The sequence below is a fragment of the Theobroma cacao genome, chromosome 9, assembly GCF_000208745.1.
Source record: "Theobroma cacao cultivar B97-61/B2 chromosome 9, Criollo_cocoa_genome_V2, whole genome shotgun sequence".
In the NCBI taxonomy this organism is placed as follows: domain Eukaryota; kingdom Viridiplantae; phylum Streptophyta; class Magnoliopsida; order Malvales; family Malvaceae; genus Theobroma; species Theobroma cacao.
Genome location: NC_030858.1, coordinates 37,439,080 through 37,461,276, shown reverse-complemented (window position 1 = coordinate 37,461,276; position 22,197 = coordinate 37,439,080). Strand labels below are relative to the sequence as shown.

Sequence of the window (22,197 nt, the reverse complement as noted above, 5' to 3'; positions counted from 1 at the left end):
AGTATAACCGGTCCAATTAAATTTCATGTTGAATTTGTGTGATTATCGAATCGTTTGACAAATCAATCATTGTCGATAAAATCGGGTGAATTCAATGGCAACATGGAAGAAACTTTTTATGCCAACTTTAAAAAAAAAATCAAAATTAAAATTGAAAAATTCTTTTCTGTTCATACTTTCCCGTGAAGAAACACCAAGTTCCCCGTGAGCTCCCCTTTTTTTCTCCACTGGATAAAAGCTTTATAGGGTTGTGGTGGTGGCAATGGCTGCACATGAAAGCTTTAGCAAAACGAAGAGAAATCATTGGATGATTGGTGAGACAGAGACAGGGGCAAGGAGGAGGCGCCGCCGCCCACATGACAAGGATGGAGCCGAAAGGTTTTACTTAGCCAGCTTTTTCTGTCGTCACAGTTCGTTTACGTATACGATTACAAGCACCCATCCTCGTTTCTTTCCTGTTCCTTTAGCAAATTGCATAAAGGCTTAAATATTAAAAAAAATAGTCTATAAATTATATTTGTACCCACACATATCAGACGGTGACTAACTCTAACAAAAATGATGATTATACTATCATATTGTTTTTATTTACGTAACATATGACATGATTTAATATTTTGGTTACGTAATTTATTTTATATCTATTTGTCTTTTAATCAAACAAGTATTACGTGGTATTGACATTAAATTACGTCATATGCCATATAAAAAATTATAATTAATTTTTTATTAAAAGTTAGAAATTGTGTGGATATAAGAATATTTTTAAGTATAATAAAAAAATTAAAACCTTTTTATCTAAGTCAAAAAACAAATAATTTTTTAAGTAAATACTATTAGTATTTTGTAATTTGCATAATAAATTAAAAAATATGTACCAAAAGGGACACAAAATGAACGATATTTTTTTGTACTTTAGAAGTTTAAATAGCCACGTACGTAATTTTAAATACATATATAAATAATTATAATAAACGTGGTTATAATCGTGTGAATCAATGAAATTAAAAAATATATAATTTTGATATTTATTATTACTATTATAAAGAATTAGATGATTGGTGACCATATAAAAGTTTAAGAATGGTCCTTTTCATCTTATTTTTCATTTTTTTCCTCCATAAAATATGATGATAGAGTTCTAATTTTTGTGGAGCATGAGCAAAAGGGTATTTCCATCTTAATGTCAATTCCATTGAATGTTAACTAAAAACAACAAATTCATTGGAATTTTCTTGAATAAAGACATTATTAGTATGCACCTTTGTGGCTTGTGCCATTGACATCTTCCAAATTAAATTTATATGTAATTATTAAATCAGGACCACAAAAAGGGGTCATCACAGCTTAATGCCACAAGATATGAAAGAAACATTGCAAATCAATACATTTTCATTAATTTGTCACCATCCCAATTTTTTTTCCCTCCTATAATTTTACTAAAAATCATTATGGAGGAAAAAAATTTTATATGAAAAATCACAAATATAAATTTTCAAAAATACAAATATTCTGATAAACATTTTTTCAAATACGACTCAATACATATTAATATTAATTAGACATTTATATTATACACTATTTGGTCATAATTAGCTTTGTTAATTTGGTTTTATGATTGGATATTAACCTTTCACCAATACATTATGGAGGATGGACCTTAATACATATTGTTGATATGATTATTTTCAAGTCAAGTTAGTTGCAAACTTCCCAACAAACTCTGAATTTTGATGTTACTTATTTTACAAGAAAAATAAACTCTTTTTCCCATGAATATATAAATTTTTGGACAAATTTCACTCACACCCCTTTAGATTTCATTTTTTTTCACATGACCCATTGTGATTTTTTTTTCTCAATTAGTATTTTGTAAATAACTTCAGTTCCCGCAAAGGTTAAGATGTTAATTTTACCCGATAAAATTATCAAAATATTTTCAATTCAAAGTTAAATTATTTATTCACATTTAAAGATATTTTTGTTAAATAATAAATAAAAAAATTGAAAACTTCTTTTTTTTTTACGAAGATATAAATTTTTGGACAAATTTCACATACACCTCTTAAGATTTTAGTTTTTTTTCATATGACACCGTGTGATTTATTTTTTTCTCAATTCAAATTTTTTGACAAATTTTACCCGATAGCATTATCAAAATAATTTTCAATTGAAAGCTAAATTATTTGTTCATTTTGAAGGATATTCTTGTATTTCACTCGATAAAATTAACAAATCAGTTTTTGTAGTAATTGAAATTATTTACAAGATATTAATTGAGAAAAAATATATCAAAAGGATGTTAATAAAAAAATTGAAATTACAGAGGGTACGGGTATAATATTACCCTAAAATTTTTTTAATTATAATTAAATAAATAAAAACAAAAAGGGAAATGATTACATGATTGGCTGCATAAGTTGAGCGTACTTTTCTAACCTTTTTCAAATGGAAGCAGAAAAGGGTAAGAAAGTAATTTCAACCATTCAATATTCGTCTTCTGGCAATCTTTGTCTCATATACGCTTTCTCTCCATTTTCAGTTTTCTCAAACAAAAGAGAAAACAGAAAAACAGAGCAAAAGAGAGAGAAAGTAATTTTTGTTTCTTTTTTTTTTTTGTTTTTGGTTATTCAGTAACTGAAACTCCAAAGCAGAAAGAGAGTTTCGCTAAGTTTCACAGCTTGAATTTTCTGTACTTCCATTATTAGGATCAGAAGGATCGAATCAGCATCCACCATTTTCTTTTGCTCCTCTGTTGGGAAAAGAATTTTTTGCTCTTTTTTCTTTGTTTTTTTTTATTTTTTTAAAAAGGAAAAGGAAAAATGGCTGGTTCGCAGAACGGAGACTTGAAAATGGAAGGATGGCTGTACATAATTCGTTCGAATCGGATTGGATTACAGTACTCAAGGAAACGTTACTTTGTTCTTGAAGATCATCTTCTCAAGAGCTTCAAATCCATTCCCATTTCCAATCTCCAGGTCTCTTCCTTCTTTTTAGTCACTCCTTTTATAGTAATATCTCTTTATTTTTTGTTTGTGGAGAAGCTTATCTTGCAAGTTTCTTTACTCGTTTAACAAATCTTGAGAAGAAATAATGGTATTAAACTTTAATATCATTGTCTTTTTGTCTTCTTCTTCTTTTTTGTTTTGTTTAAGTTTTTTATTAGTCGATCCAGCTGGCGAAGTAACTAGTAATTTTTACTGGAGAAGATTATTGATTATATGTTGTTTATTTATTTTTATTTAATTATGATATTAGTTGCTTAATTATGGATTAGTTGAACGTGCTTTAATAATTTCCATGGCTAACGCGTTTTCAGTTCGAGTAGTAGCGTGTTTACTTTGAGAGAGAGAGAGAGAGAGAGCATGGTTGAGAACATGTATTTTACTACGTCGCTGACTTTTTGCTCTTTTTACTTTTTTGAATTGTTTCTTTCAATCAAAGCAGTTTCTCAGATTTTGCTGGTGCTTTCTTTTTTGCTAGAGATATGACTGTCTATAGGTAATTCTGGAGAATTCTACCGTCAACTTTGTGTCAGGAATATTTTACTTTATCATTCATATGTCACAGTTTTTGAACTCTGTAATCTTTAACTTTTTTTATTTATTGATTGTTGAGTTTATTTGAGAATAATCATAAGCCAAGCAAACAGCTCCAATTTAAGCATAATTGTACGATGTGACCACGTCTCATTTTTAGTGGGAAGTGGGTTTAGCTGCCTTGGAAAAATAGCCGATGATCAAGCTATCTAGTGCCTCTGTTTCTTGCTGTTGCAGTTCGTTTGTAGCTTGTGAAAGTAATGTGTCTATAATTTGATGAATGAAGAAAATGAGGGTTCTAAGATTGTATTTAGGCTCACATTCATTTTGAGTTAATAAGTTGTTTTAAGTTTCACACTTGCAGACTGTTTATTTGATGGGTTTGAGAATTTTATTAGGTGTAAGAGCTAAACCTTGATTTGCTTCTCAGGAACCAGGTAGAAGTGCAATTATTGATTCCTGCATCCGGGTTACAGATAATGGGAGGGAGAGCATTCACAGAAAAGTATGTAAATTATGTGTTGTTTTTCTCAGGCATTGGTAAATTTTCAGGTTTCTCTTTCTGATCAGTTCATGCCATTGGCCCCTTTGTAATGACAGTTTTTTTCGACTTTGTAGGTATTCTTCATATTCACTCTTTATAATAGTTCTAATCACAATGATCAGCTTAAGGTGAGGCAAATATTTCATATAAAGATTGTTAGTCAATATGCGTAATACTTTCGCCTTCATGTATGAGATATGGAATCTAAATTTTATAGCTAGGAGCTAGTAGTCCTGAAGAAGCAGCAAGATGGATTCATTCCTTTAAACAAGCAGCTTTAAAGGTGCTGAACTGCTTTCTCTTGTTAATGCATGTCATAAGTTTCTGGCATAAGATGAGATGCAACTGAGACTTGGATTGTATATATGCAGGGTGGCCCATACCCTGCAAATGATGTTGCCTGTTCAAAGAGCAGATGGCAGTCCTTCAGGTATATTAATGAGTAACCATCCAGCAGTATTTCTATTCAACATGCATCTAACTTCTGGCTTTTTGTTGTCTGTTCACCTATGCTGGCAAACTATTTGGGTTCTGTGCAGATTGCTTGAATTATTTAAGTTGAATTTGTTCACATATGTTCTGTGACAGGACATGATGCTTGTTTTTATATTTATACCTCATTATTATATATCAGTTTCTTAGGAGGTCTCCATGCATGCAGATCCAGTGGTTCCAATCATGAAATTCACAATAATTCTATTGACTGGACTCTTTATTCATCCACAAAGATGGACAGAGTGACGTCTGATGTTGTAGCACCATCATCTTGGACAATCTTTGGCTGTCAGAATGGTAATTACAAAACAAATACTTGTGATTTTTTAGATAGCTCTAGTTGTTTGTCTAAAACCATGAGTGCAATGCAGGTCTTAGACTGTTTAAAGAAGCTAAAGATAGGGATTCTCATGGAAAGGTTGGTAGCTTTTGATTCATCAGTCCATGGTTTTACATGCAATTGCATTTTGATTATTTTACTCCTCCCTTGGTAGTGGGATGACCATCCTGCAATCATGGCTGTGGGTGTCGTAGATGGAACTTCAGAAGCCATTTTCCAGACACTTATGTCTCTTGGACCCTCAAGATCAGAGTAAGTTGCCAAGTGCTCTGTCTTTTTCTTAAAATAAAGCACTTATATTGTTTTGTAAGAGGCATGGCTTGATTTCAATCTCAATTGGTACTTTAATTTTGTGCATATTAGTAATTGTAGTAAATATAGCATTGTGATTCATCAGAACAGACCTCATTGTGATTGTTATTTTCTCATTGGATGAATTTTTTGTGTCACTAGAGCTTTTCTCTCCCTGAAGTTGTAACGGAGTAGAAATGTGAACTTAAGTTTGATGCACGATAGTAAAAGAAACTATGTAATTGTTGCCCTTGTTAATGTGAAAGTCCAATATATCTAGAGATTCTTAATACAGTATAGTTTAATAGCTCACAAGAACCATAGGAACGAATCAACATCCTGAAAGCGATACTATGCATAGATTTGACATCTTTATTTGGTGCCCTTTTTTAATGCATCTATTTGATTCATGATTACTGCTCAGATGCTTTCTAGTGTGTCCAAAAGTTGTGGAAAACTAGAACTCTATTCATTTAGCAATGTATTGTGGCTTTTCTGAAAAGTATTCTTTTTGTTTTTCTAAAAACAAATGTCTAATCAAATTGTCTTGCAGATGGGACTTCTGTTTCTACAAGGGTAGCGTGGTTGAACATCTCGATGGTCATACTGATATTGTTCACAAGCAGCTATATAGTGATTGGTTACCTTGGTCAGATCAAATCTTCGGATTTAATCATTATGTTTTGCTAGACAGAGGTTTCTGTTTAATTTTTGTTAACTCACTATACTTGCAGGGGAATGAGAAGGAGGGATCTTTTGTTGCGGCGCTATTGGAGAAGAGAAGATGATGGAACATATGGTAGTAATTGCTTTGAGGAAATTCTTAAAAGTTTTATTCAGAATTCAGAACAGATCCAGTTGAAGTGCTAACTAATCTTGTTTGATTGATTTTCTCACAGTTATTCTCTACCACTCAGTGTTTCACAAGAAGTGCCCCCCACAGAAAAGCTGTGTCCGTGCCTGCCTTAAAAGTAATGTATGCCTGAAATATATAAGTAAAAGAGAACTCTTTTCATCTTTCTGACTTCTCTATATTCTGCTGTTATACATAAATAAACACATTATAGGATGAATGAGCTGTTTTTGGCATAAATTTAGCATGCAAGTGGCTTGTCTCCTTGCATCTCATGTGTGCATGAGCACATGCATATATACTGGTTTTCGTGTGTGTTTGTATATTGAAGCATCGTTTGGCTTCTCAGTTTGAATACTGCTGATGAATACTTATTTTTTCTTTATTTTGATTTGATCAGTTTTATCATTGTCCTCATATACCACACAGAAATTTATGGGTTGTGGCATATGATGTGCACTTGATTTTTTTTTTTTTTGTTAATTCAAGATAAGGAGATTTATATTTAAAAACAGCAAAAGCAAACTTACTCTATGAAATTAACAATCGGTACTTACTTGCAGGTGGTGGATATGTTATATCTCCAGTGAATGAAGGAAAACACTCAGTTGTAAAACACATGCTTGCAATTGATTGGAAATTCTGGAAATCGTATTTGCGAACTTCTGCAGCCCGATCTATTACCATTCGGATGCTTGAGAGAGTTGCTGGTAATCATCTCAACTGCTGGTAGAATCTTATTTATCTGTTCATAGATTGTCTGTAGTATATGTGTGTGAGTTCTGTGTTTAACTTTGTGTGATCATTTGAGGCATTAAATTGCTAGGAATTTATATCATGTACTTGCAGCACTAAGAGAGTTATTCAAAGCAAAACAAGGAAAATATCCTTCAGCTGATCTTTCATCCAGAGAGTTGATAAGGAATGTTAGGTTGCATCAGAGTGAAGAGGACGGCATGGTTGATATGTGTACACAGATAGAGGCTGGGAAAATTAAGGAAAATATGTGTGAAGTAATGGAAAGGGCACCTTCAGAACACTCAAGCCTGGTGGGACTTAATGATGCTGCTGATGAATTCTTTGATGTTCCAGAACCAACAGACTATGATCAATCAGAAGATGGGTGGGCTTCTGATTTTGGTCCAGAAGGGTACTCTCAGGTATGTGTCAAAGTAGTTATCATTGCTTTTCACATGCAAATGAATTTGCAGTTAATGGTGCTTCATATCTCATAGAGGATGTGACCACCTATAGAGTTTCTCTATTTTTTTATATTTTATTTCTTGTGGCTGGATTACTGTAACTCTAGCATTAAATGAGGCTATTAAATGTTTTATGTATATTGTTTTGCTTCAAATTTCTTACCAACTTCTATATGACTGAGAAACTTGCAGGATACACGCCATCCAAAGTTATCAACTGCTGCTGTTTTTGTGAAAAAGTTACATGATCTTGCAGGTGGTTCCTATTTGGGTGATCAGTATTCACCTTAACTTCTAAATTTACAGCAACAATGATTTTTCTTTTTCAAGGAAATTGTTGAAATATTGCTGATGGCTTACAATTTTCCATGTTGCAGTCCAGAAGAGGGGCTATGTGGACTTACAGGACATGATGAGGGAAGATGGCATATTTTGCTCTTATGGAAACACTCTTCCAAAGGATCCGACTTGTACATTGCCTTGCAGTTGGACAGCAGCGGAACCCTCCACATTTTTAATTCGTGGGGAGAATTACCTGGAAGACCGTAAGAAGGTATGAAGAACAATTTTTCAGTGAGGACAAAGCTGTAATGTATGAGAAAAGTTCACCTGGTGTGTTCTATGATGGTTTATTGTATGCCTTATTGCATGATCTTGCAGTGAACTGACGTTTTGTCTCTTATGATCTCTAAATTATACATGTCCTTCCATGTTTGCCTAGCATGTTTTGGATACAATCAATTGTAGAGTTCTGTCGATATTATACTGTGATTAGCTTCTAGAAACTTGTAGTCCTGGATATCCCCAATGAATTCACTTTGGCTTTTCTTTTGTAAAGCTCCATTTTGAGTTTTCCTGCCCTGAAATTTCAAGTTCCAGTTTAAAATTATATATTTACTCTTGATTTCTTTTCAGTTTAAGGCAACGGGCACGTTGATGCAAATGGTTGCTGCAGATTGGCTAAGATCTGACAAGCGAGAAGATGATCTAGGAGGGCGTCCTGGGGGCATTGTTCAGGTTTTTCTTTAATATATGTCATTATTTTGTTAATGGAGATTTTGTGATCATTGCTCATGAGTCACCTATAAGCTCAACTGTACTTGTTGCATTTGCTATATTATGTCTGTAAATTAAAAGAAATTTTACAAAGCGTTTATCTGCAGAAATATGCTGCTCAGGGAGGGCCAGAGTTTTTCTTCATTATAAACATACAGGTACTTTGGTCTTTTGCTTACACTTATCCTCTCAAGCTGTATTTCTATCTATATTCACCTTGGTTCTCAAGCATTTGAAATAATTGAATTATCTACTTTGAAACAGGTGCCAGGTTCAACTACATATAGCCTAGCGCTATACTATATGATGAATACTCCTGTCAAAGATTCACCCTTACTACAGAACTTCATCAATGGAGATGATGCATATAGAAATTCAAGGTTTAAGCTCATTCCATACATATCAAAGGTTGGTGTGTGCAGCATTTTTGCAGTTGAGATTGAGAGTCTTTGTGTATTCTTGATGGAAGTGAACTCACTAGTAGGTTTAATAAGAACCTCAAAAACAATTGATCAAGCTTATATTTAACTCCATTTAAGCAGAAGGCGAAAAACAAATTGTATATTTACTTGGTGTTTTTCTTTTTAAAGAATTAAGGTCTTACAATGAAATTGCTTTTTCCAAATTCTCTGCTCAGAAGCCGTACGGATTTCTAAAAATGAAAATCTTCAAAGCAGAGAATTACCATGAAGACTAGCTAGTTTTGTGCTTTGTATAACTTCATTCCACATCGCATAAAGCAAAGGGTACTGACAGTTGACTTCGTTTTGTCAGGGGTCGTGGATAGTCAAGCAGAGTGTTGGAAAGAAAGCTTGTCTCATTGGCCAAGCTCTGGAAATTAACTATTTCCGTGGGAAGAACTACTTGGAGGTAAAATTTGATGAAATGTATGTAAATCTGTGCGGGTCCAACCACACACATGCACGTGTACATATAGCATTTACTCATTTCGGAACAATCAGTTAGTTTCACAAATCAGTGTGTTTGAATAGATTGAAGAGAAGTGATGTCCAGTACAATTATATTTATCTATAGTTGTTTGGATTGTAAACAAGGGAGGATGCATTTGAAAAATCATATAAAACCGAACTGGGTTGGTTTCGCTTCTCTTCAAGCCTTTTTGCTCTTTGGAAGCAAACTGGAGAGGCACAACATCACTTACAAAGCATGAGAAGTTTTATGTATGACATGACATACTGAAATTTTTGCAATTGTTATTCCAGCTTGGGATTGACATTGGATCATCAACTGTAGCCAGAGGTGTGGTCAATCTTGTGCTCGGTTACCTCAACAATCTGGTCATCGAAATGGCATTCTTGATACAGGTAAAAACAACACTTGAGCAAAACAAGGATAAAAAACGAAACAACATTTTTGAGCTTAAATGCAATTTCTCACCTTTGTCTATGATCAATGCGAACACCTCCTTCAATGGTCTAAAAATGTCCGATTTTATTGTGCGCAGGCGAACACAGAAGAGGAGCTCCCGGAGTATCTTCTCGGGACATGCCGCCTGAACCATCTAGACGCAACGAAATCTATTCCAGTAAAAGTATGATTAACTCCTCAATCTGATGTTTTACTTGATAGGCTGGCTAAGAAAAGCTTTGGATGATGAAGAATAGCAAAAAAAAAAAAAAAATTCCTCATATTATTGCATATTCATTACTTGCTTGACAAAAAAAAAAAAAGGAAAAGTTCGATTCTTTCGTTCAGTCAAATGGGATTATCTACAGCATCATCATTGGGTGCTGTTAGATATATACCATATCATTGGAATGGAAAAAACACAGCTTTTGTACAGTTGACACGGTTAAATTAGTATCTAAATTTTCCATTTAGATTTCTAATTCCTTGCTTATATTCCTATCTAAAATAGAATGCTGACATGGACTGTACATTTTTTCTATCTTTTTTTTTTTTTCTAGAAAATCTCCTTGGTGGTGTGTGGGTAGGGTCCACCGTCAAAGGGTCTGAATTTATTTAAGTATATATTCTTTTGATTTTTATATAGACAAGTTTTTAAATATTTTTTGTTCACATCACAGAGATGACATGATCAGGCGATTCATTTCGTGGTCATGTTAGACGTTACATCAACCCAGAAACAGAAACTGTCAGTTAATACTAAGTCTGATGACTGTTAATTTTTATCCGATACGAATACAAATAAAAAGAAGACAAAAGATTTTATTTGAGTATAATATTAAAATAAAAGAATTTAGATATATAATGGAGGAGTTTTGTATTACTTAAGCCCTTTATTCATGTCCGCAAAATGGGGTAGGTTGGGGGCACCATTTAGGCATTTTGACTCTGCCTAAAACAGCTAAAAAGCCCACATTCCTATTCCTTCTCGTGTCCCCCGTTAGAAGCATTACCCAAGGTGACAGCTTGACATATGCAACTATACATTAAAAAATAAAATAAAAATCAAACAACCCACAACACTAATGCCCCATTTCCACTCATTTCAATACTTCTAATCCCAACCCATAACACATCTTTTTCTTTATATTATTTATAATATAAATATTTAATTTTTTTTTATAAAAAATAATTTTATAATATAAAAAAATAAGAGTATTAAATGGTAAAAAAAATTTCATTTTAAAACATCCCGAGAAGAAAAATAAATAAATAAAAAGACAGAGAGAGTATTGTATATGATTTATTTTTCGTGTGTAATTATTTTTGAAGAACATATCTAATCGAGATATATAATCATCCATTCATCAAAAAAAATTATATGATCATCCAAATTGTAATTTTTTTACAGAGATAAATCTTCTCTTTTAGAGAGAAAAAAAAAGATAATCTTATCTCTACCAAAAACAAGAAAAAATAAATTTATTAATTATTTCTCCATTAGAAGAAATATCAGTGGGTTGACTATCGAAGCCAAAACATTAAAGTCAAACTATGCAGTAATAATAGATAATAAGGGATACCTTGACAAATAATTCAAAATAAGTGAATGAAATTTTTCAAGACAGGTATTTTTCGACATTCAAACTGTTCCATTTTCTTCCACTTCGTCGATCATTGTCGAGAGAGAGAGAGTTGTTCATAGTTTCTGTCTCTCTCTGTGCTGATTTCCGTGTCCCTCTTCGGACACAGGGCTTCTCCCAAACCCCAGTTTGGCTAGCGAGAAAAAGAAAAAGAAAATTTCACACACACACACATCGTATTTTCCTTTTTTTTTTTTATGTATGTATGTCAGTGGGTGTGGGTGTGGGGCCAAAATCGATTGAAGAGCTAAAATTCGTCTGAGCGAAGTCCCGACACAGCTCGAGGGCATTTATGAGCACGAGATCGCGTTGTTCGATAACAGGTAGCCCACTATTTCTGAATATTTCTTCTTCCTCCTCTTTTTCTTTTTATTTGTTTATTTTCCATTTTTTTCAGAATTAAATTCCCTTCTTTTACTTTCAATTTCTCCTCTGTTTTTCTTGTCTATCTGGCTCTTGCTTAGGGTTTTATTGTTGCTGTACCCTTTTGTTTTGGTTTGTTTTCTTTTTCGGCTTTTATTTTTTCTTATTTTCGTATTGCTATTGTTTTTTATTACTGATTTTTTTTTTATTTTCTTTGGCAGTGATTGGAGTAGGAATTGAGTGAATGGATCCTACTCTGAAATCCACAGTTCTGTTGATGCTACTTGGATTAGGTATTCTTTTCATTGAATTGATTGATGTGTTCCATGGGTAATGATAGATTGAAGTGTTCATTTTCTTGACAATTTTTTTTTATTATTTTATGTGGATGATGTAGTGGTGAATGTCTTGTCTATAACTGATTCCGAGCATTGCCAAAATGTGGTAAAAAAATGGGCATTTACTTCACTCGATCATGAGGTCAAAGAGGATAAACACACGCTGAATGATTTACTTTTCTTCCTTCATGTTCCACGAACCGGAGGACGAACCTATTTTCACTGGTAAATTTTTCATATAAAATAAGGCAATTTGATGACACTGGGGAAGTCAATCCATTTTTCCAACCGCATTTAATTTCTCCCCCATTTTTTTATGTTTATGCTTGCAGTTTCTTAAAGAAGTTGTATTCGAATTCTCTTGAATGCCCCCGGTCTTATGACAAGCTACGCTTTGATCCTAGGTACTTTATAAATTTTGTTCTTATGTAAGACTTGAATGACAAGTTCGCCTTATCTACCTTTGCTTTTTCAAGCAAGTTTAATTGAATTTTTTTCCCATCTGAATGCAGCAAGGCGAAATGCAGGTTATTAACTACTCATGATGACTATAGCATAACCTCTAAACTTCCCAGGGACAGAACATCCGTGGTGACAATACTTAGGAATCCAGTTGACCGTGTCTTTAGCACTTATGAGTTTTCAGTGGAGGTGGCTGCTAGGTTTCTAGTGCACCCCAACTTAACCTCTGCTACACAAATGACTGGACGTTTGCGCTCTAAAACTAATGGAGTTAGTACGCTGGATATATGGCCTTGGAAGTATCTTGTTCCGTGGATGAGAGAAGACCTGTTTGCTCGGGTATGCCATCTATACTGCTGCATGAGTTATTATTCTAATTAATCATTACACTTTTCCCTGCTATTTCTTCTACAGTTTTACCCCTTCTTAGGGACACACTTTTCCCGGCATCAGTTCTCTCTCCCTTCACTGAAAGGTTCACCGTCTATTCCAGGATTTCCAAGTTCTCTATGCAATATTTTTCTGATATTTATATTAGTGATACCTTTTGGCATTTAGGGGGAAGTTGTTGCTACACAACCTTTTTTTCTGCATTTTAGATTTTTAGTGCTGTTGCTAATTGTAAGTTTTATTTGCTTATTAATTTATCTTTTAAGACAGCATTGTTTTGTCTGTTTTGAGAGCATCTCAATTTGCCATGACCAAAACCTACCAGATCTGCATTCATTTTGTATGATCTGAAGTGACCAAGAAGGGGGAATTGTCTTTGATAAACTACTGAGAATTCTATGTGGCTTATTAATCAACTTGTTTGCCTCGATGATGTAATTATGTATGAGACATTTATATTTAGTTTTACTCTTATGAGCAGAGAGATGCTAGAAAAGCTAGGGTCATCAATGATATTAACAGCAGTGATCCATACAATATGGAAGACATGGTAATGCCATTACTCGATTATATCGACAATCCTATAGCTCATGAAATTGTCCATAATGGAGCTACGTTTCAGGTACTAATCCACGTTTTGCAGTTTCAGCTCTTTTCTTTCTATATTCTTATCCAAAATGCTGGTTTGCTAATTTAATCTACAGATTGCAGGATTGACAAACAACTCTTATTTACCTGAAGCACATGAAGTGCGCCATTGTGTAGAGAAGTACAAGAAACTTGGTGAATATGTGCTTCAAGTTGCAAAGGTAATTAAAATAGGCTGAATATTGTACAAATGGTCAAATAAATGCTTTTCTGATTTATTCCCCTTTTTTTCCGTTTTATTGTTGCAATTATGGTAGATACTTGTAAATCTTGCAGAAGAGGTTGGACAATATGTTATATGTTGGTCTAACTGAGGACCATAGGAAATCTGCAACCATGTTTGCCAATGTGGTTGGGGCACAGGTGATCTCCCAGCTGGTAGAATCAAATGCTATTGGTGAGGGAGCTGCTGTCAATAAATCAGGTTAGCTTTTATTGAATTCCACCCCCCCCCCCCCCCCATAAACTTGTTTAATGCAGAAAGCCTTGTAAACTCTTGTTGATGTCTTATATTGATTGTATTTCATTGAAGTGCTGATTTGCCTCATTTTCTTTTCTTATCTTTCTCTAAAAGGATTTTAGTCAAGATATTTTTAGCATGTTGCTTAAATTACTTACTTGTACTGCAGAACAGAGCACTTCATTTTCAGACTCAGAGGTGGATGGTAATGATCATCAGGTGCTCCATTTTAGCAAATGAAAGCTTAATAGCTGGATATCAACTAGAGTAGCACTCATAACGATTCTTGTTTGCCTCTATGACAGAATATTACCTCAGATGAGAAGGGGGATGCAGCCGCAACATCATCAGATGACAATGAAGTAAAGCAAGAGACTGTAAGCCATTTTTCTGTGACTTTTTATATGGACATACTGGGATCTCTTCCTCTTGAAAAAGGTAATAACTTACGTCTTCTTTTCTACCATAACAGATGTCTGTGGGAAAGCTTATGGAAACTTATGAGGTTTGCATTTCTGGTTTGCGAAAGACCCAAGCACGTCGACGTATCGCTTCTTTGAAGAGAATCTCACCGGCAAACTTCACAAAGGAGGTACTCTAGAATACCTGACATTTAAAATGCTTCATCATTGTAAATGCATATATGTCATCAATTTCTAGAGCGTGTTTGGTTTAACTACATGGCTAATCTTTAGGCAAAAGTTCTTTTTGATTTACAGTTTTTGAACTGTCTTTCTACCAAAATTGAGAATTTGTTTTAAAAAATAAAATCTTAATGATTTTATGTGTTCCATGTGCTGGAGCAAACCATGCCTTAATGGACATGCTATATCTGTCATACCCTTCTGTCAGTCCATCTTTTTGCTATGACAGGCCTGTAGGCAACTTTTAGGGTGCAAAACATTGTCAAAGGAATTAGATAGTTGATGCCTTGATTGTTGGTACATGTTTGGCATTGTCATTTGTAAATCTATTATCTGTGCAATATGTACCTTTAAGGCTTCAAATCAAAGGCTGTGGTTTTTTTGGGCCCTTAGCCATCAAACATTAAAGAGATTTGTGTATAAAAGTGAGGGAGAAGAAAAAAGAAATAGAAAAGAAGCACAAGATCGTTGCTTCAATCTTAAGAGGAAGAGAGTTCAGCTGTTGCTATGTCAATGTTGGAATCTTCCAATGTTTGTATTAACATCTGAATCTACAGGCACGTCTTCAAGTTCCTCAGATGGTCCTCCAGCAGATCCAAAGGCTTAACAACCTTGATTTGGAGCTCTATGAGTATGCCCAGGGCATCTTTGCGAAGCAACACGAGCAAGCTGCAGAGAAGATGTTTGATCCGGTGAGTTGATATACATTCAAGACTTACACATACATATTTTTTTGAAAATGGTTTGCAGTTATTTCTACCTTTCCAACCGATAAGTTAAACTAGATAATAATGTTGTAACTTGTTAGATCCTGGTAATCAATGTTAGTTGGCCGAAACATGCCCTTATTTTTTACTTGTGCATATCCTTGATCTGCTTGCTTGATATCTCTGCCCTCTTTAGATTCTAACGGGGTGAGGTCTAGGTGAAAGCAACAACAGTTTTAACTGTTTCAACCAAAGTGGTATCCTTATTATGCTTCTTAATTTTGCAGGACACACTGGGAAGCATGTTCATTTATTCAGGTGGAACCAAGCTCTGGGATGTCATTTTGTGGACCATGCCATTTGTCTTACTTTTTATCTTCATTGTGTTTGTAAATGCAAAGCGAAGAACATTGAAAGTGAAGATATGAATGTTACTGACTGTTGGTTATATGGATCACAGCCAAAAAAATTTTTATAAATCAGATTAAAGAATAGGGATTAGCTTATTATTCATCTTGCCCGAGTGCTTAATTGTGAAGCTCTTGACCATTGATCACAATTTTTCGATAGTGATGACTTATGATTAGATAAAAGCTTTATGATTTTGTTATTGCATTCACATGACAATCTCATGTAGTTTTATATTTCCGTTCAGCTGGGTCAAAACTTAGTTTAAGGAGCAGTAGTTTTGCATTTGAATTGTGATAGGAACTGAGGTGAGGCTGTCTCCAAGGGGTCCTCTTAGGTTGTGATAGTTCAAAAGGGTGTGGAAAAGGGGCTTTCTTTCAATGTGGTCAAAGGTGTAACGTGCCTTTAGGAAAATGAGGGTGTATGGTTGTGAAAGATTCAGAACCATCTGACTTAAAGCAGAATCTTGGCTTGTCAAAAGACCAAAGGCCCACCCAGGTTGGCAATTTGGCATGTGGTCGGTTTCAGAAAGATGGAATGTAGAGATCTATGACCAAAAGACATGGATATTTCAAGTGCTAAACGTAGGCAATCAAGTTTGTTGATTTAATAACTTCATTTGGTGACTGGATAGTAACGTTACATTCCCTTGCATTTCTCTTTCCTTTTTTACTCAGATACATTCAATATGTTATACATTGTCGATGCATTAAATATAAATCAAATAAGTCTCGATCTTTATGCTAGAAATGGCTACTGTGAATATGGAATAGGTCTCGATCTTTATACTAGAGATGGCTACTTTGAATACTTAAACCTTGAAGGGAAACCCCCAAGAAACAAGGGAAAAGGATTCACTCAACCCTTTTCCAAGCTACACACCCCCTTTTCTTCCTATAACAATTTTCCCATTTCCCCCCTATTCAAAAGAAGATTCAATCTTAAAATGCTTTCCCCAATAACCCAAGCCCTCGAATTGCAAGGCTATTCTGAAGGGGCACAAGCCAAGTGCAAAAGCTTGCCCAATCCTTCCCTCAGTCAAAGCCAAGAGGTAAAAAAGGCAGGCACCTAAAATTGAGGTGTGCCCAACCCCCATTCCCTACAATCACTACCTTTGTCCTTCTTTACCTTGTGGTAAAATAAATAAATAATAAAAATGGAAAATGAAAAGAAAGAAAGGCCAAGGAATGAAAATGAAAATAAGGGACCACAGCATGTGGAAGATCCAACTAAATAATTGGGACCCAGATTGCAATACCAAAAAGGCAATGATTTCTCCTCCCCTCCAACTCCATCTCGTCGGTGATCTCTTCCATCCTTTTTTTAACATAATTGAAACCCTTTTGGATCTACCCTCCTTCCCCTCTCAATCCCTAATTTAACTTAATTCTTCCCTATTAAATATCAACCCTTTTATGTAAAATTTGTATCGATTGAACCGATTTAATCGAATTTTTATTTTATTTTATAATAATGTTTTTAGATATTACTCGTATTTTAAAATAATGGGTTCTTTTAAAAAACTCGATTCTCGATTTAATTTAAATCGATCGAGAAGACAAATATTTAGGAAGGAAAGGAAGAAGAAATGTTAATATGGAAAGTTTATTTTCTGATTGAGAGATGAGCGGTGATCAAAAGGGAACCGCACAGCCACCTCCATGTGCGCCTTCCCACATGAACTTAACTTATTTACTCTTTTCTCCCTTTCTCTCTCTCTGTCTCTCTCTCCCCACAAAATCCCTAAAAATCCCAATCTCAGACACAAAGAGATTCAAAGGAATCTCGTCTTCTTCCCTTCCCTGCCCTTTCCTTCCTCTCTCTCTTTCTCTTGTATTTTCTCTCTCATTTTCCTCTGATCCAAACAATGCCTCTCCTTCAACCTTCTCCTTGAAACCAGGTCCACTCTCTCTCTCTCTCTCTCTCTCTGTTTCTTTGCATTTTGCTTTCCATTTTTGGGGGTTAAAAAGAAAAAAAAAGAAAAGATTTTTCATTTAGCATTTTGACATTTCTCTTCTCCAGTATGCCTGCATTTTACTTTGGCTTTCTGTTTGGTTACTAAGGAAATGAAGGGAAAAGAAAACGGGTGCTAACACTCTTTTTCTTTGGGAATTATTTACCAATTTTCCGACCTTTTTCTTGGGCTGCATTTTGATTTTCCATGTATCCAAACAAGCTTATGAAAAAAGAAAAAATTTTACATTTTTTTGAGCTGATATTACTAGTTTTAATATTTTATTTATTAATAATAGTAATTTGTTTGGTAATTATCCATGCTAAAATGACGACTTAAAGTGATTCTACAAACCAAGAAAGAGACAATTTTTCCATATATAAAATTCACCCAAATAGGAAACTTTATTATTTTTGCCTAATATATTACTTTAGAGACCTTAATTGCTTGAAATTTTTATTTTTTTAAGATAATGAAGTAATTGCTCAAGATTTTACTGCTTTGTGAAAAAAAAAACATAATAAATAGAACGCGTAATTTTAGCTTGATAAGGTAATTTCCAAATTGGATAATAACTCTTTTACTTGGCATTTGATGTTTAAATAGTTGGATTAAATGTGTTTCATTTTATTGTACTAGTAATTAACTTTTTATTTTTTGCTATTGTGTGAGCAGAAAAACAGAGAAAAAGCGGAAAAAAATCGGAATATAAATTATGAATAATTCTTGGTTTGACAAAACCTTCAATGGGGTCAACGATGATTTCTTTGATGACGTAATAAAGTATTTGGATTTCCCATTGGAAGATGTTGAAGCCAACGATGGTAGTGGCGGTGGTAGTAGTGGAGAAGATGTTATAAAAGATTTTCATTTGCCTCTTGAAGATAGTGGTGGAGGTGGGGGTGGTGAAGAGTGGGATTGTAACTTTCAAAACTTGGAGCCGCCACCTGCAAATGTTTTGGCTGGATTGTCTTCTGGCTTTTATGGGGATTTTTTCGGTGATAATTTGGCAAAAAACCTTACTGTCTCAGTGAGTTCCCTTTGTTTTCCCTTACACTAATGTTGAGTAATACACATGTTTATGAATTAAGCAGTTATGTGAAAGTGGGTGATTTTGATGTGTGTATGGGATTACCATTGGAATTCTTCCTTCTAAATTTGTTTTCACATTATCCAGATAGTCTTTAGAGTCAATATGAAATATGATGCATTAAAAAAATAGTAGCCCATTGATTCTTATGTAACACAGAAGTATGAAATGTTGGTTGGGAATTGGATATACAAGTTCTTTATGTGTCTCTGGCTTTTGAAATAATTAACCATTTCTACTTGCTGGAGAGCTTGTTTACAAGTAGACATTACATATCACTCATGGCATGGGACTAAAACTGTGCTTTGCCTAACCATGCTTTTATCCTGCTGAAAACTTTGCTTGTCTATTGGATTAGTGTTCTGGTGGTGTCTATTAAGTTTGGGCTGGATTGTACAATCTACCTTGTGCATCTTGGCACGCCAAGTGCTATGTTGAATGAATGATTGCATGTGGACATTCATGGTTTACTTTTCAGAAAGCAACCATTATTAGGCAATTTGGTGATCTTTCATTCATACTTTATTTGAAAGCAATTTCAGGGATGTAGCTTTGTTTCTAAGATATGCAGTGTCTCTAAACCCCTGAAGGTACTTCGACATTCTGTTCTTTATTGATCAAATTCTTCTGTGAAGGGTGCTCTGGACAGAGCATTGGTGAAAACAGGTTATTTAGTGTGGTGAAGAGGCTTAATATGAAAATGGTTCAAGAGATTGAGACAATAGGCAGATGTTGTACTTTTCAAAGATAAGAGATGCACTGTATTTTGTGCTGTAGATACAATAAGAACATGGGCATACTACATGCACTCTTGCACCACATGATGTTGCACTGTGGAACAGCTGTTTGGTCCATGCAAGCAAGCAGGCCCAATCAGTGCTTGGTTTGCCTTGCCAGTAAATGGATGGGACCACCTGATAATGCTGTTGATTGTGACTCTCTGATTGATGTCCAACGGGAGGGTGGCTCTTTCTATGACGAATTTTATAAAACATTTATGCAATCATTGTAGCTGATAATTTTTATGAAATGGATGGTGGTCTTTTCTATTACTTTTTTCAACTAAATCCTCGTACAGCTACCATAAAGATAAACAACTTATCCTTTGGAAGGTTCTTTTTTCTTTCTTTATATATTTAGGTTATTTTATAGGACAAGATAGGACTAAAATCTTCCTTAACCTCGTATCTGACTTTGTGCTGAATTCTTCTTCCCTTTTGTATCTAGTGTGATGGATCATCTCAGCTAAACCAGCAAACAAGTACTACCAAAGCATCCTCCAGCAGAAGCATTACCCTAAACAGCGAGTCTGCTGATCTCAAAGGTTCAAACCAGTTCCAGACCTCCAGTCCAGTATCTGTACTTGAAAGCAGTAGCTCTTGCTCAGCTGCAAATCCCACACCTATTGATCCTAATCTCAGTTTCCCAGTGAAGCGCAGTCGAAGCAAGCGCCGACGAGTATCTACCTTCAACCTGCACTTCTCATTGCCATTCATTTCCTCCACCTCCTCTACCTCCAGAGGATCTAATTCTCTGGTTGGTTCTGAATCAGAATCAGAAAGCCATCTTACTGAGAAATCTGCCAAAAAGAGACAGAAGAAGAAAAGGAACCTGACATTGCTTTCAGGATCCAGTGAGATCAAGAAATCCCCCTCCCAACAGCCAGTTGTTGTTAGGAAATGTATGCACTGTGAAGTCACAAAAACTCCACAATGGAGAGAAGGGCCGATGGGCCCAAAGACCCTCTGTAATGCATGTGGGGTTCGCTACAGGTCTGGCCGCCTCCTTCCAGAGTACCGTCCTGCTGCTAGTCCTACATTTGTGTCATCATTGCACTCCAACTCTCATAAGAAGGTTGTAGAAATGAGAAAAAAAGCCAAGCTGCCGATTTCTGTGATGCCATCAATGTTGTCAATCCCACCAGAAAATTCATTTGGATAGCAACGGCATTGATCATTATTAGTCGGGAAAGCTTCAAATAGTGAGCTTCCTTGTTCTGTGTCTTATATTAATTTTTTGTTTCACTTTTTTTTTTTTTCCTTATTTCTCAGTGTGTACATTGATTGAATAAGTAGGAACTTAGATGATGACATGTTTGGCAATTGGCAGAAGGGACAGGCAGGAATAGGCAGAGAATATCTCAGTGAAAGTAGAGGATGGAGGGTGGATTTTCAAATTAGGTTTAGTGATGCTTATGCCATCTTAGAGGTGCTTAACATGTTTGACAGTATCAGGTCTCACCCTATTCATTTATTCTTCTTAAATGCAATTTTTTTAGTGTCTCTTGCTCAACATAATCATCTATTCTTTCAGCCAATTGGGTGCTTTGACACCAAACCCCAAAATGCTTTATGGAAAAGCAAAGGAACATAATTCTTGAAAGGGGAAAAAAAGGCGAAAGAAAGAGCTGTTCATCAAAGTTTAAAGCTTAATATTTTGGTGAGTTGGTCATTGAATCTAAATGGCAAATCTTACCCAATTCTGAAAGGTTATTTCACTTCAAAAGGCAAGACATTGACAGAACTTTGTTCAAGAAACAAGAGAACAGTAAACCCTCTTTTAAGTTGGGTTGCTTTTCCTTTTTCCTTTTTTAATGCTGAAAGGGAGAAGAATTTCATTGAATCACATCATTACAAATAATTTATCCTTAATATACATAGCCAAGACTATGTATCCCTCAGATGTAAGTAGAATCCATAGCCAAGACTATATAAAGATCAAATAAACCAAATTGGTTGAAGACAAGCAAAACCCATTCTCTCCCTCAAAGTGTAGAAACATAATTCTCTTTTCCAAGGAAAATTGCATCTTCTTTCATGCTCTGTGCACTGCGGATTCTGGCACTGGACAGGACAGCCTTCTAGTGCACCAGACCCATAGTTCACCCAAGCCCATTTCTATAACTCACAGCTTAAGTGATAAATCAATCTTAATTAAAGAGAAAAACTTTCTTTTAATCTGCATCAAGCTTCATTTATAAGAAGCAAATCTTGAACATTTTCTTATTCTCTCGACCTTGCAAAGAACATTGAAAGCAACCATGAAGTCCAGATGTCTCCAGGTCGGGTGCTTTTCAACTTTTTTTCAAATTAAAAAAAAAAAAAACATAGTCAGGGTTTATCAAAAGGGTTTAAGCTCCTTACTATCAATGAGCTCTTGCTTTCTTGCCGAGAATGTGTGAGAAATGGGAAGGAAAATATGAGTTGGGTACTTCTTGTTCTCCATCTTATACTCGAGACCTCCAAATTGACAGCTTTTATTTAAGTGAGATGACTTGGAGAATGCATGGTGATACAAGACTACTCTTTTTTGGAGAACATATTGTACTTATTAGCTTGTTCATTTGGGGTTGGTTGTTGTTATTTTGTTACAGGAAGCCAATGTAAATGAATGCAACCTCTT

At 34.8% G+C, this 22,197-nt stretch overlaps 3 protein-coding genes across 8 annotated transcripts; all 3 read left to right on the top strand.

Annotated features, from left to right (window-relative positions):
• LOC18590890 (protein ENHANCED DISEASE RESISTANCE 2) lies at positions 2,568 to 10,329 on the top strand. Of its 5 annotated transcripts, none has more exons than XM_018128080.1 (21): positions 2,591 to 2,978; positions 3,448 to 3,501; positions 3,970 to 4,044; positions 4,158 to 4,211; positions 4,301 to 4,366; positions 4,455 to 4,513; positions 4,745 to 4,875; positions 4,950 to 4,996; positions 5,073 to 5,170; positions 5,763 to 5,858; positions 5,944 to 6,008; positions 6,109 to 6,180; positions 6,626 to 6,772; positions 6,912 to 7,222; positions 7,457 to 7,520; positions 7,642 to 7,817; positions 8,180 to 8,281; positions 8,428 to 8,478; positions 8,585 to 8,728; positions 9,095 to 9,190; positions 9,544 to 10,232. In XM_018128080.1, exons 7-21 carry the CDS (start codon positions 4,812 to 4,814, stop codon positions 9,835 to 9,837), a joined length of 1,827 nt encoding a protein of 608 aa, XP_017983569.1. In that variant the 5' UTR covers positions 2,591 to 2,978; positions 3,448 to 3,501; positions 3,970 to 4,044; positions 4,158 to 4,211; positions 4,301 to 4,366; positions 4,455 to 4,513; positions 4,745 to 4,811; the 3' UTR covers positions 9,838 to 10,232. The 5 variants fall into 5 exon arrangements, with proteins under 5 accessions (XP_017983566.1, XP_017983567.1, XP_017983569.1 ...); XM_007016706.2 differs by lacking the exon at positions 3,448 to 3,501 and having other exon boundaries at positions 2,823 to 2,978; positions 9,544 to 9,645; positions 9,786 to 10,329; XM_018128079.1 differs by lacking the exon at positions 3,448 to 3,501 and having other exon boundaries at positions 2,823 to 2,978; positions 4,718 to 4,875; positions 9,544 to 9,645; positions 9,786 to 10,329.
• LOC18590889 (protein-tyrosine sulfotransferase) lies at positions 11,278 to 15,902 on the top strand. Of its 2 annotated transcripts, none has more exons than XM_007016703.2 (13): positions 11,278 to 11,654; positions 11,916 to 11,987; positions 12,092 to 12,257; positions 12,365 to 12,436; positions 12,545 to 12,833; positions 13,366 to 13,506; positions 13,589 to 13,693; positions 13,809 to 13,956; positions 14,162 to 14,211; positions 14,298 to 14,369; positions 14,465 to 14,584; positions 15,194 to 15,328; positions 15,631 to 15,902. In XM_007016703.2, exons 2-13 carry the CDS (start codon positions 11,939 to 11,941, stop codon positions 15,769 to 15,771), a joined length of 1,488 nt encoding a protein of 495 aa, XP_007016765.2. In that variant the 5' UTR covers positions 11,278 to 11,654; positions 11,916 to 11,938; the 3' UTR covers positions 15,772 to 15,902. The 2 variants fall into 2 exon arrangements, with proteins under 2 accessions (XP_007016765.2, XP_017983828.1); XM_018128339.1 differs by lacking the exon at positions 11,278 to 11,654 and adding an exon at positions 11,715 to 11,826.
• Positions 17,453 to 21,077, top strand: LOC18590887 (GATA transcription factor 11). The gene is made up of 3 exons (XM_018128358.1): positions 17,453 to 17,651; positions 18,381 to 18,735; positions 20,023 to 21,077. Exons 2-3 carry the CDS (start codon positions 18,421 to 18,423, stop codon positions 20,734 to 20,736), a joined length of 1,029 nt encoding a protein of 342 aa, XP_017983847.1. The 5' UTR covers positions 17,453 to 17,651; positions 18,381 to 18,420; the 3' UTR covers positions 20,737 to 21,077.